General features: G+C 37.0%; 1 protein-coding gene across 1 annotated transcript in view; it reads right to left on the bottom strand.

Annotated features, from left to right (window-relative positions):
• The window catches only part of SV2C (synaptic vesicle glycoprotein 2C), a 117520-nt gene that overhangs the window by 64093 nt on the left and 40215 nt on the right, over positions 1-13212 (bottom strand). The window contains exon 3 of the mRNA XM_014965068.1: positions 6442-6622. Within this exon, the coding sequence (XP_014820554.1) occupies positions 6442-6622 (181 nt within the window). The remainder of the gene's footprint in view (positions 1-6441; positions 6623-13212) is intronic.

The raw sequence follows: 13212 nt of genomic DNA, 5'->3' as shown, positions 1-13212 counted from the left end.
ATGGAAGATAACTTGCTGATCACAGCTGGTGAGGGAGCCAACTAGGGAGGTTACCCCACTGGACCTGTTGTTTGCAAATAGAGAAGGACTTGTGGGTGATGTAATGGCTGGAGGCCATCTTGGGCATAGTGATCACAAAACCATGGAAGTTTTGATTCTCAGAGAAGTCAGGAGGGAGGTCAACAGAACTGATGCCTTGGCATTCCAGCGGGCAGACTTCGGCCTGTTTATTAGCCTGGCTGACAGAGTTCCTTGGGACACAGTCCTGAAGGACAAAGGAGTCCGGGACCGCCGTACATTCTTCAAGAAGGAAATCTGGAAGGTGCAGGAGCAGCCCGTTCCCATGTGCTGAAAGACGAGCCATTGGGCAAGAAGATCAGCCTGGCTGAACAGAGTGCTAAACTCAGGATAAAAAAGGGAGAACTTACGAGCTTTCAAAGATGGGCCAGGCAACTCAGGAGTTCTATAAGGATGTCGTAAAGTTATGCAGGGAGAAAATTAGAAAGGCCAAAGCCCAACTACAACTTAATCTGTCCACCGATGTAAAAGACAACAAAATGTTTCTATAACTACTTTAGCAACAAAAGGAGAGCTAAGGAGACTCTCCATTCTTTATTGCATGCAGACAAAACTTAGTGACAAAAGACTGAGGAAAAGCTGAGATACTTAACGCCTTCTTTGCCTCTGTTTTTAAAAGTAAGATCAGTTGTTCTCTGAGTGCCCTGCTGCCTGAGCTGAAAAACAGGGATGGGAAGAAGAGCAAAGCCCCCATAACTCAAGGGAAAATCGTTAGTGACCTGCTACACCACTTAGACATACACAAGTCTGTGGGATCGGATGGGATACACCCAACAGTACTGAGGGAGCTGGTGGAAGCCATTTTCCATCATTTATCAGCAGTCCTGGCTAACCACAAAGGTCCCATTTGACTGGAGGTTAGCAGATGTGACACCCATCTACAACAAGGGCCGGAAGGAGAATCTGGTGATCTACAGGCCTGTCAGTCCGCCCTTGGTGCCAGGGAAGGTTATGGAGCAGGTCATCCCAAGTGCCATCACGTGGCACATACAGGACAACCAGGTGATTGGGCTCAGTCAGCATGGGTTTATGAAGGGCAGCTGTGTGCCCAGGTAGCCAAGAAGGCCTTTTGACTGTTTTCTATCATGTAGGCTCTCTACTTCTTTGCATATTTCCCTTGTCTAGTCTTTCTCTCCCTTTTGTATAGCCTTCCTTTCTCTGTAGGAATACCGTCATCTTCTACCAGTCTTAGGAAAGACTGCTTCTTTCCCAGCTCTCCCATGTTTACATTAGTCAACCTGTACCCACAATTGAAGGTGCAAGGGCTGGATTAAAGCTATTTGGAAAGCTCAGACCTTGCCAACTGCTTCCTTGGCTTGACTAGGAAGCCTATCTATACTTTTGGCTTATGCTCTGAGCTTTGCAGCCAGTTACCTGCAGAGCTATTCATTAGCTCACAGGGTAAAAACATGGATAGATATGGACAGGAGACATCTGGGAGCTGGAAAGGAATTACAGGCAGCAGGATTACAACCTTTTGAGGGTTAGAGGACACAAGGATTTTCATGAGAGGAAGTGGAGCAAGTGGGTATGAAGAGTTAAAAGATAAATACAACACAATACTAAATACTGATGACACATAATTATAAAAGCAGCCTCTTGGTCTAGATCTGACGTTTCTGAAGGCAAGTGCTTGTGTAGGAAATCATCCTGTGCTGTGTCCACATAGTCCATATCTCTGCTGGAACATTCTTACAGTTGTTATGCATATGGACTGCTTGCATATCCTTCCTGTCTTGGCTGTTAAGAGAAAGGGGACGGAGTTTCTTGCCACTACGCACAACCTACAATAGTGATGGTAAAAATCTGCATGATTTGCACAGGCAATCACCTCAAAACTGCTAGTTACAAAATACTTAATCCACAGTTTTGGATTTTTGCTAACTTTTATTTCCTTACAAGAGCATGAAGAATTTGAGAAAAGGCCTAAATGATGAGTTTAGTGACACCAGCGCTCTATGGCAGATCCCAGAAATGTGGAAGTACTGCAGGTAGCTTTAGAGATATTTTTTGAGGAAGGGTTAAGAAATCTGTCTGAAAGTGAGTCTCAGATTTAATGAAATATAGTCTAAAGTCTTTTGGGAAACAAACACTACATGATAGTACATCTTGAGAGAGATTTTTATCCACAAGGAGCAATGGGCAGAGAAAGTGCTGCTTAATAGCTTAGTTACATAAGGTAACCACATCTAAGCTGTATTTCCTAATATTTCTGTGGGTTTGGAGATGAAATTGGGCCAAACTGGCAACTTTGCTAAATCAAAAGAAATCTCTGTAGTCTGGACATAATTCCAAGTTTGTAAAATTATTTAGCTATTTTTAGTTTGCTCATGAAAGAGTCAGTTTCATCTGGGAGCAAACACCCAGGAGGTTGGTTGAAGAATTTCTAAACTGTAGTTCACCTCAAAAATTTATTTCAGCTAGCTTTTTACTGCCTGAAAACTTTGATTACTTTTAGAAAGAACATTTGGTCTGGATAAGAATAATACAGGTTCCCAAATTATATCATCTTTGGTTATTTCAAAGCAACCAAAATGAAATTTGCTGGGATAATACAAATACATAGTGCATTTTCGAGCACTTTATTCTGAAATGAATTGTTGCACTTAGAAAAACTGCATCTAAAATTATCTAAAATTATGAAAAATAGTAAACTAATAGTTTAGATTACATAAATACTTTTTTGTAACAGAGATTAGATCAAATTCTCTAGCTGAGAATAATACTTCACTGTGGTAGTGTTGAATAAGCAACAGCTCCAGTTCCATTCAAGTTAGCAGCGATGTTATGAGTCATATTCTAGTATTAGAGAAACCTTCCTTTGACAATTTCAAAGACAGATCTAACAAGGTACTTTTTGATGATAAATCTTTTCACATTCCCCCAGTGGCTAATAATAAATACAGCTCAGAGTTACTTGTCTAGGTCTTTTTACTTTGTGAGAAACCATGTCTAAAGCCCTTCTAGGCCTTTATCAGGCTTTTGGATTCAATTTCCTTTTTAGTTTTGATTTTGAATTAATCAATGGAAGAATCACAGTTATGATATTATTTTCCATAAAAGGAAACAATTTTGCAGACTGTCCAATATTTCTTTATTCTTTTCACTAGCTTAAGTTCATCTTTCAGACTTTCATATCCCTCAATGCCCTTTACACAGCAATATCTTAGTGTTATATACACTGTTTATATTCCAAATAATTTTTGCATGCAAAATTTTTGCTAGCTTTGGGTAAGAAAAAATATTTGAAGGGTTTTTTTCCCCTATGTGATTTACTTCTATAAACACATTTTGACTGCAAGAGAATTGGTGAAGAATCAATTTTATAGCAATTTTTATAAATGAAATCTTCTATGAGATACTGGTTTTATTTTTCATGCTTCTTAATCTATTTTTATTTTATGTAGAAGATAACAGATAAGTTACATAAATGATTTTATATATTTTAATAATTCTTATAATTTTATTGACTTTTAATTATATAAAATTTTTGTATTTTTTTAAATATATGAAATCTGGAAATTTTTCCCCTTCAAAAAGCTCTTCTTCAATGTAAGTAACAATGTTATTTTGCTTTTACACACATATAATTCAGGTTTTTGTTTAAAATTATTCCTATTTCATATTTAGGCTCTTTGATTTATGCAAAATTACTGTAACAAAGCCTGCTCCCTTGGTAACACAGATATGTAGTCAGACATACTCAGTGTTCTTCACTAAGAAAGGGGTACTTACATCTACTCTCCAAAGACAGGACTTCTAAAATGAGGAGAGGTTACAAAGACAAATGAAGTTGATTTTCTATTCCCATTCAACTCACACAACCTGTCTTTCATTCAAGCAAGACGTGGGATGTAGTAAAGAATGCAATAAATGTTCAAGTTCTAACTCAAGCAAATTTCCTGTCATACTGCAAGAAGATACAGCTTCAAAGCTGAGAAAAACTCCTGGGAGTTCTTTAGTGAGTGATACCAAAAAGAGTTTTCTTTCTTGCACAGCAACCGATGCAAAGTATCTGGAAACAGAGACCTGTAAGATTCACGCTCTAACAGTGGGTATATTTGTGCCTAGCTGTTTAAAAGTGAAAGGATTTTACTTTGCTGCCTCTAAAGCTGGAATGTTCTAGCCTTTCCCTTCACTCCTGGTGCTTGGCATAGGATATGTCTGTTGCTATTACAGCTCCTCTCAACATGAGATCAAAAAACAGAGGAAAGGCAGATGTGACACAAATACCACCCTGAATATGGCTCTTAAGTGAAAAGTAAGCCTTCTCTGAGAACAAGTGAGCAGATGAAAAAAAAGGGCTCCAAACACGCAAAATCAGGTGGAAAAAACTGCATCATCGCAGGCAAACAGTAAGAACAGAAAAAGGAGGAGCTTTCCTTCATCTTGATCATATGAAGCACAGATTCAGTTCTAGAAACCTTGTGGCTTTTATGATGTAACTCTGATACCAGCTGAAGGTTATTCTGTGGAGAAATCTAGCCTCTGAAGAAAACAGCCAATGTGAGCCAGCCATTAATCTTTCTCTGCAGTAATTGCTATGAGGAATGACTATGCAGCTCATGCTGTCTTGGGTTTTTGTTGTTGTTGTTCTTTGCTTCGGGGTTTTTTGCATTTAAAATGTAGAACATGGCGGCAAATTATCTATGATCTATTCTTGCAGCTCTCAAAGATGAGGTAGGAGGATTTTGGACACAACAGGGACCCATGCAGAGGTATTTGATACCGGTATGAAGGGCCTACTTCTTCAAAGACCATTAATCTTAAACTGGATACACAATAAAACATGTTTTCCGATCCAGGACATACATCTATCACGAGTAAAGCTACAGGCACTGTGTGTTACTGGAAAAGCTACTGTGCAGGTGAGGAGGAGACCCCGCAGGCAAGTTTGGCATGAGGCATGACAAATACATATTTTGCCGTATGACCCAAGAGGGACAATCTGGGCGAATGCCAACAGCGTCACAAATCTGGTCAGCTAAAAGACAAACCTTTGCAGCACAGAGGTCCAGTAGCCATGAATTGGGTAGGCTAAGCAGGAATAGCAGAAGCTTCTGGACTTTGACAGGATCATGGAAGAGAGAAAGTGTCATGCAACATGATCAATTTTCTCTATGGAGAGACAAAACACAACACCTGGAACTGCTGGTGACCTATGATATGAAAAACATGTAAAGAAGTTGGATGGGACTCTTTAAAGCAAAAAAGCTTTTTTATGAGTTTTTTTAAGAACTAGAACAGTTGATATGTTGTCTTGATCTCTTTTAAAGTCATATCTGACAATTTGGTGACAGACTAAGGAGACTCTTCTAGCAAGAGGACTCCTCACATCTCTTTCGTGTCTCTCCTTGCCCTTCCATCCCCCTTCCTTAACCAGTTTCATAGTTCTTAGTGATATGGTAATTTCTCTTTGGTATGGGTGACCGATCTTACCCTACTTAGACTGGTTCAAGGGGTTTCTAAAACTGCAAACAACACAAAACAGTGTTAATGCATTATGGTTACATAAACTACCACCACCAAATAATACGAGCAGTGGACCTTATGTGCATGGCACAGCATCCTGTGCTCTCACCAGCTCCTGTCTGTTCAACATCCTAAAGATTGATAGTGGCTAGAAATGGAATTGTAATTCAGAGTTTTGATCTGAATCAAGCATTTACCAGAAGCGTGAAACTAACTGCTCTGTGGAACAGAGCTCTTGATTATCCCAGGCTGCAGTAAAAGCAGAGGCTTTCTCATAGAAATTTACTTATGCATTTCAATCTCTGCTCATGTGAGTTTAAAATTATAAACTATATCGACCATTACGAATATCTTAAACTTTTCCAACAACTGAGGAGTTACTTAAATGTGACGTAAAGCAACACAGGGCCACAAACACCATTCTTCTGGAAAGTAATAATATTTGGCACACCATAGGACCTCATTTTAAATATGAGTCTTGACTGCAGCCATATTATAAACAATATTATGCACACAAAGACATTAGAAACTTTACAAATATTACTGAAATCTTACAGTACACCTGTGAGGATTGTATTATTTTGCTGACTGAACAAGCAATACATAGAGAAGCTGAGGCATAAAAAAATTAAGCAAGTTGATGAAATCTACAAAGAAAGTCTGTCGCAAAATAAGAACAGAATTCAATCTCACAATTTGCATTCTGTGTCTTTCCCCTAAAATCATTGTTCTTCTCCTTCTGTTTCTTATTCAGGAGTGTAGTAGCTATCTTGTTTAAGTCTCTCCCCCAACACAGACTATATTTCTACATTAAAATAACATGCTTTTGCAAACAGTAAAGTTTTATTAACACACAGAATTGTGGAAATGAACAAAACCAGAGGAGCTTACCCAAATCCAGAAAACAAGCGACAGAAGAGGAAGAAGCCATAGCCCTGGACAAATGATGAAAGGAAGGCAAAGAATCCATTGACAGACATGCATATAAGGAGTGACTGTCTCCTTCCCACCTTGTCTGCCAAGCCGCCCCAGAAGAATGCCCCCACCATCATCCCAAGGTACACTATGCTACCTGCAATACACAAAAAAAAAGAGATGTTTTTTTGTGAGCTACATAACTGACAACAATTGACCACACAAAAAATATTTGTTTTTTCTATATTTGCAAACCAAACAGTATACAGATTAATTTCTCCTTTCACAGTGAACAGAAATCATATGCATAGCTTTGCAAACATATCTAGGGAGAACAGATTTCCTACTGTGTCTTTGTTGTCTGTTACCAGACACATTGAAGCTTGATATAAATATTAAAAAAGGTGCCTCTAGCTAAAACAATTAGAATACAGGCAAATAAGACTGAATGGGAGAAAGAATGCCACTATTTCCTTTGTAATAAACCGCATTCATGTTAAATACTGCAAAAATTGTAACTTCCCCTACAGAAACAAATTGTCTGAACATTTCTAGAATATAAGCAGTCCCATAGGGGATTAATCACTAGGAGTAAGATGTGCTAAGTCTAAAGGAAAATGATTAGGAAACAGGCATTCCATAGAATCAAAGATGTCCAGTTTGAGTGTTCATTTTTTTTCTCCCTCCTACTTCAGTGTACTACTTTATTTAAAAAGGCACTCCCTCAGAAAAGCACAGGAAAGTTTTAGGGTTTGGGATTTGTTTTTTTTCCCCAAAGAATTTTAAAAGATACATTGCAGTTTAGCTACATACATTAAACAAGACAGGAAAATTTATTTTGGGGTGATTTTGTTAAGTGTTAATGATGTTTTCAATGTGAAGTACTTTCCCAAAGCAAGATAAATTTAAATATTTAGCACTTTCACCATTCACATCTTAGCATATTGTATGTTATTTCCTTTCCAGGGACAAACCTTCTGTGATATTTGGCAAAGATGCACAACACATTGAGCAGGCAGTCAGAAGAAAAAGTGGTTCCCAAGCTTTTGACAGAGCCAACCAGATTTGTACTTTATTTGATAGTTTTAATTCTTTCTCCACCTACATTCTTACTGAATTTCCCAAATTGGGTTTTATCTACCTAGCAGTTGCTACCATCTATTAAGTCTACTATAGTAGCTGGAATTATACATAAAGTAGCTGGAAGCAGCTAAAATACTAGCAGTCCTTGCCCTGTGGCTCTTTTTGATCAGTCTCAAGAATGGACATGTTGGACTTCAATTCATGTCATGTAAAATTCTTTTCTCCAAAAGAAGTACCTCTGCCCTGCAGAAGGCAGTTGGAAGGGAAAGCAAGATGAAAAAAGCATTTAAATGCCTAGGCTCAGTTAACTAAGTATTAACTCATTTAGTTACAAGTTGACTTATTTAACTCAGTATGTCAACCATCAGTATTTCCATGCTTGGAATTCCAGATGCTAACATCTGAAGTACTGACCTCTGCAGGGTCTTATGCACCTATCCCTGTTTACCCCCATGTTTTGTACAAGTAGTTTTCACTGCTGCTTCCTTATGACATGTTGTTTTAAAACATTTGATAGAACACGTTGTCTTAAATGTATATTAGCAAGATAGTTATATTTTCCTTCTTTACGTTAGTATGCTGGTTTTTTCATGCCCTTTACCATTGATTGTGACCAATATCAGCAAATCAGTCTTTTCTGCAGCTGCCTTTTTAGGCAACACAAAATAATAACAGAATATGTCTAGACTGACTGTCTTCTCCATGAGTTCCTTGGGAAAGGATAATCGATCCATTGCTGCTCATCACAGCAGCATTAACTATCTCTTTACATAAGCAAGACTAACAGGCTCCTTAAGAGGAACCGTTAAATTTCTTTTCAAAACAACTTTTGTCAATGGACATTTCCTAGTTATTACTGGGGTATTGGTCTCTCATCAAAGGAAATTGAGGAGAATGAAGATTTTTCAAAATTACTTTTTCCTCTTAACCCAGGAAAGGGCACAGACACTATGGTGTTCTTTTTGGTTTAGGGGTGTTTAGCAACAGTTTCCTTTTGTTTTTGGTACAGCACACTTGTACCTTTAATGAAGTTAGCTTACTGAGCACACAACATGCACTGATTTGACATCCAGCATGATTCTAGAAACATATTTTAAATTTTTTAATTTTTTTTTAAATACAAAGACTACTAATAAAACCCGTAACACAAGTCTTTTATTTTCCCCACAAAGTTATGTGTAATCTCAAACTCTGGCAGAAAGGCACTGAAAAAAGGCAAGTGGCAGCTGAAAAGAAACCCATTCCATGCTAAAATTAATATTGTCCTCTATTGCTCTTTTACCAAGTTTTAAGAACCTGTATTTTCTTTCCACAGCAGAAATTCTACATACTTCAGTGATTTTTCCCATTGTACAAATGTACAAAATATACACTTGCATCCAGTTGAAATGAGGGGGACCCGAGTCTGGAATTTGTTTACACCATGTACACACTTTGGCAACCAGGTGGCTAGATATTTTTTAAATGAGTGTGCACACAGCATCTTTCAGTTTCCTAGCAACAGCTCATCCTTTCATAGCAGATGACCAAGGACTCTCTCAGTATCCAAACACTAGTTATGGGCAATTTAAGCAGTGGGATAAGATTACACACATGATCAGTCATTGAGGTTCAGTTAAACAGTATTTTACTACTTGTGCTGCCATAACTTCATTGATTGCACTGTCTGTTGCAATTCATAGCCTGGTATATAAACAACAGCCAAACCCTCCTGAGAAATCAGTCCGTAAGTATACACTTCACTGGGAGAAAATAAAGCAATGAAAGTAAAGTCGGACTTCCTTGCAACAGAGAGACTCAGACTATGGGACTCACAGATGGTCATCTTTTGCTTTAACACACCTGTTAGGAAGTAGACTAACACTAACCTAAAGTTGCTTTTTTCCTGATGTTTTGTTTAGGTCATTTGTCTGAGTGAAGGATGCCATTCACGCAACTGGAAAAATACTCTCGTTTTAAAAAGGCTCTAAAATATGATTAAATATTATTTATATTTTGGAAAATGAGATTATAACAGCGGTTCTAATACAGGTCCAAGAGGAGAAAACTCCTTTCATAAGAATTATACTACACTTTAATCTGTGTTTTGCTAACTTGTACAGAGATCCTCCCATAGGCTATTGTTTAGAATATAATAATTTATAGTGAAGAATTCCAACGCCTGTAAGGAGCATAATCAGTAAGAATATGTTTTAACCCTGATAAACAGCATATTCAGAGGTTCGTAACTATACTTAATTATAATGTTACTAGTTTCTTTGATCAGAAAATAGTTTGAAAAGAATCACAAGCCATGCAGCAACTAACTGCAGTCAAACATAACACTTAACTAACTGTTTAGAATAGAAGGCAAATAAAGCAAACATTTTTCCATTAGGACAACAAATATAAGAAAACCGTAATAACTCCAGAATTGGCAGAACAACTCCACTGTCTTTGGATATCTAAAACCCTCTCTGTAGTTAGAATATTGGTTCTTTACTTCTTATGTTATGGCATTGTCCTCCTCAGAGGTACTAACACACCAACATAAAGAAGTGCCACAAACTCATATTGCTCCATAACAACTATTTCTTCTTTTCTCTAAACAGTGCTTGAAGTGGTGGAAGAACAAGCTCTATATTTATGGAATGGTAAATTTTTACGATGTAGGTCTAAGTGGTTAAAGGAGTAAAACATCAATTGTTCAGCCATTTGAAAAAGTTGATGGGGCTCTTTTCCAACAAAAGTGTGAGCCAGCCACGATATTAACTAAAATTAAAATTTTGCATGAGTCTTTGCAAGTTTAAGACTTCTCAACCCATGGATTTCCTTTATCTATATGCTAGCTGTTTCCCACAACAGTCATTTTCTATCTTAACTTCAGATGTTAAATGATTGCTCTTACCTAATAATATGCAATATATGCAAATCCCCAAATGCCATAGCATATCAGGCTCTTTTTCTATTATTACTCTTCAGACTAATCTACTCCTCCTGCATTCCCTTTCAGGACAGCTGCGTATGGGCTTCAGTCTTTAGTGCAGACACTTATTTGCACATTCGTTTTGAAGATTTTTACCGCCTAGTATATTTACAAACAGTCAAGGTTTACTTACATTATTAGAATTCTTTTTAGCCCTCATGGTGATAGGGTTTTTCTCTTTAAATGCATGAAAAGTATAAAGCTATTTTGAGATGATGCTGAAGCTCTTCAGTCTCAATATAAAAGTTTGTTCAGTGTCTGTCACACCACAGTGATTCTTGAGTGTGACTTGCGACTAAGTAACCTGTATGCTTAGCTCTCTAATAGCCATAATTCCAAAGTGACAAATCTTCACTTGACAGACCACTAAGCTTTTGCATGTTTTTTTAGCTGCTTAGTGCACAAGACATTCTGGGTATCCTTCACACTGCATAGAAAAAGACAACTTCATCCCTATAATAACCAAAGAAAGATACAAATTCACATTAATTGAGATGAAGGGAGATACTGAACCCCTGTGAGATCAGTGAAAAAAACTGACAGCCTCGTCTCCTCTTCTGAAACTTGCTGAGCAATACAGAAGTATTGATGTTTTCATAAAGGGAAGAAAAATAAATTATGTTGTTTTAATCCAAAACAAATTTTAGAAAATGTTTATGAATTTCTAAAAGTCTGTTTCTGTAGTATTTACATAGGAAAACAACTCAGAGAAATACTCTGATACCACAAATACATAGCATATAATTCACAGCTCAAATCAATTAAATAAAACCTATACAATAAATAGTCCCTCTGCTCCATCAACAGAAAAAAAAAATAAGCACCTCCTTATACCACTTTCAAACAGAACTAAAAAGCATCTGATGACTTTCAATCTGATACCAATCCAGGAATTTAACACAAATAGAAATCAAGTGAACTGCATCTGGTTCTCAGACAAAATAATCCTGTTCTCAGACAATACTGATGAACTGCAATAGAGGAACTCAACCATGAAAGTCAGGAAAATGGAACTGAAAGCAAAGCTGAGCAAAAGCAAGATCATACTCACTTGACCAGCGTACAATGAAAGAGCAAGTAACTCAACAGTTCTACGTGGAAACCTACTTACAATCTTTAAGATAATAAGGGGAAAAGCTCCATCTGCAACACTAGCAACTCAAACAACATGAAGGTTTTAATAGTATGACAGGCAAAATTTGATGATTGATTTAAACCAAGGAAAACTGCTGTGAGATAACCAAGCACTGTACTTCTAAAGAGAAGCCTAACAAATATGAAACAAAGATAGAGCCTAGAAAAAGTACAAAATATTAAATAGAAATCTTAAAAAAAAACAAACAACAAAACAAAACACCTGAACTCAAAAAAGGAATGAAATGTAGACGCCTACTATAGAACCTCTAAGATAGTTGGAAGACAGCTGAAACTAGGTGAATGGGACTTATGGCTTATTCAGAAAGCTGAAAGCACTTAATGCAAGACAAAATCTGACAATAAAAATTTTAGGTCAACCAATTTTAGATCAACAAATACTTACAATATAATTATATTGATTTAACATTGACACTGAAGTGAAAATGGTCTCAGAGTATAGCTCCCCAGAATGACCACCCAGCTGTGCTCTTACAAATGTCAAAGATGAGCCAGGAAGACAAGATTTTTACTTGGGAGGAAAGGAGAACTGGGAACAGTTCTGTCCTCTCCATGAAATAAAAAATAAAAAAAACCTACCATTTTTTCCCAGAAAAACAGCTTGCATATATTTCTATATCATTAATCTACTTCAGTGCATGTCTACCCTGAGGAAAACTCCAGAGATGAAAACACATATCTACATGGAAAGTTTTGACCAAGACTTTTCCAGTGCTGTAACAGAAATACCATCCACCTGAAAGTTCCACAGCAATCATTCATACAAATTTCACTCAGGTATTAATTTTTTTGTTTCCTCTGGCATGATTGTATTAAATTTATATGCTCAATATGTCTACTTTTAATTTTTTTCTGGTATCTCTGGTGTGAGATTTACAACTTGAAGTGTTTGTGGTGTAAGGCTTAAATTAATTCCAACAGGAAAAAAATGGGCTTTTTGCCTCCATGTTTCCTCTCATTGGGCTAATGAGACTATTTCTGGTTTATGTATTAAGTGCAGAACAGGGTGATTTAGCGCTGGACCTTAACATTATATGTTAATTTTGAGAACTGTAATATTTTCTTGTTTTAAGAATCTGTAGGCTACCAATTCTCCTTACAGTTCAGAGGATGTTCACCTTATATCTAAAATTTACACACACAGGTGTGCTGATACGTGTTTTTTCATTAATGAAATAATACTCTGTCTTAACAGATGAATTTCCTGTGTAGTCAGATACGATTTTAATTGAAACACTCTATTAACAAAAGGAATAACCGCTGCTGCTTTTCCTCAGATCCAAATTAGGGAAATTAACAAATGCATAGAAGCAGCTCAGTAACTGCAGACATTGTGACAGGTAATAGATTACCTGCTAGGATAGGGAATTTTCTTCACAGCTGTATTTCCTGATAAGGCAGCAAAATAGACAATATGGTAAACTGGTAGCTTTGCAGTACATTGTCATCATCACTTCTGCTTTAAGAACGTTATCATGTCAATAACTAAGCCTTTGAAAAAAGTGCTATCTACTACCAGATGCCAATTTTAATTTATTTTACAA

Source organism: Calidris pugnax, unplaced genomic scaffold (assembly GCF_001431845.1).
Source record: "Calidris pugnax isolate Ruff unplaced genomic scaffold, ASM143184v1 scaffold273, whole genome shotgun sequence".
Taxonomy (NCBI): domain Eukaryota; kingdom Metazoa; phylum Chordata; class Aves; order Charadriiformes; family Scolopacidae; genus Calidris; species Calidris pugnax.
This window is presented reverse-complemented; position numbering and strand designations above follow the sequence as displayed.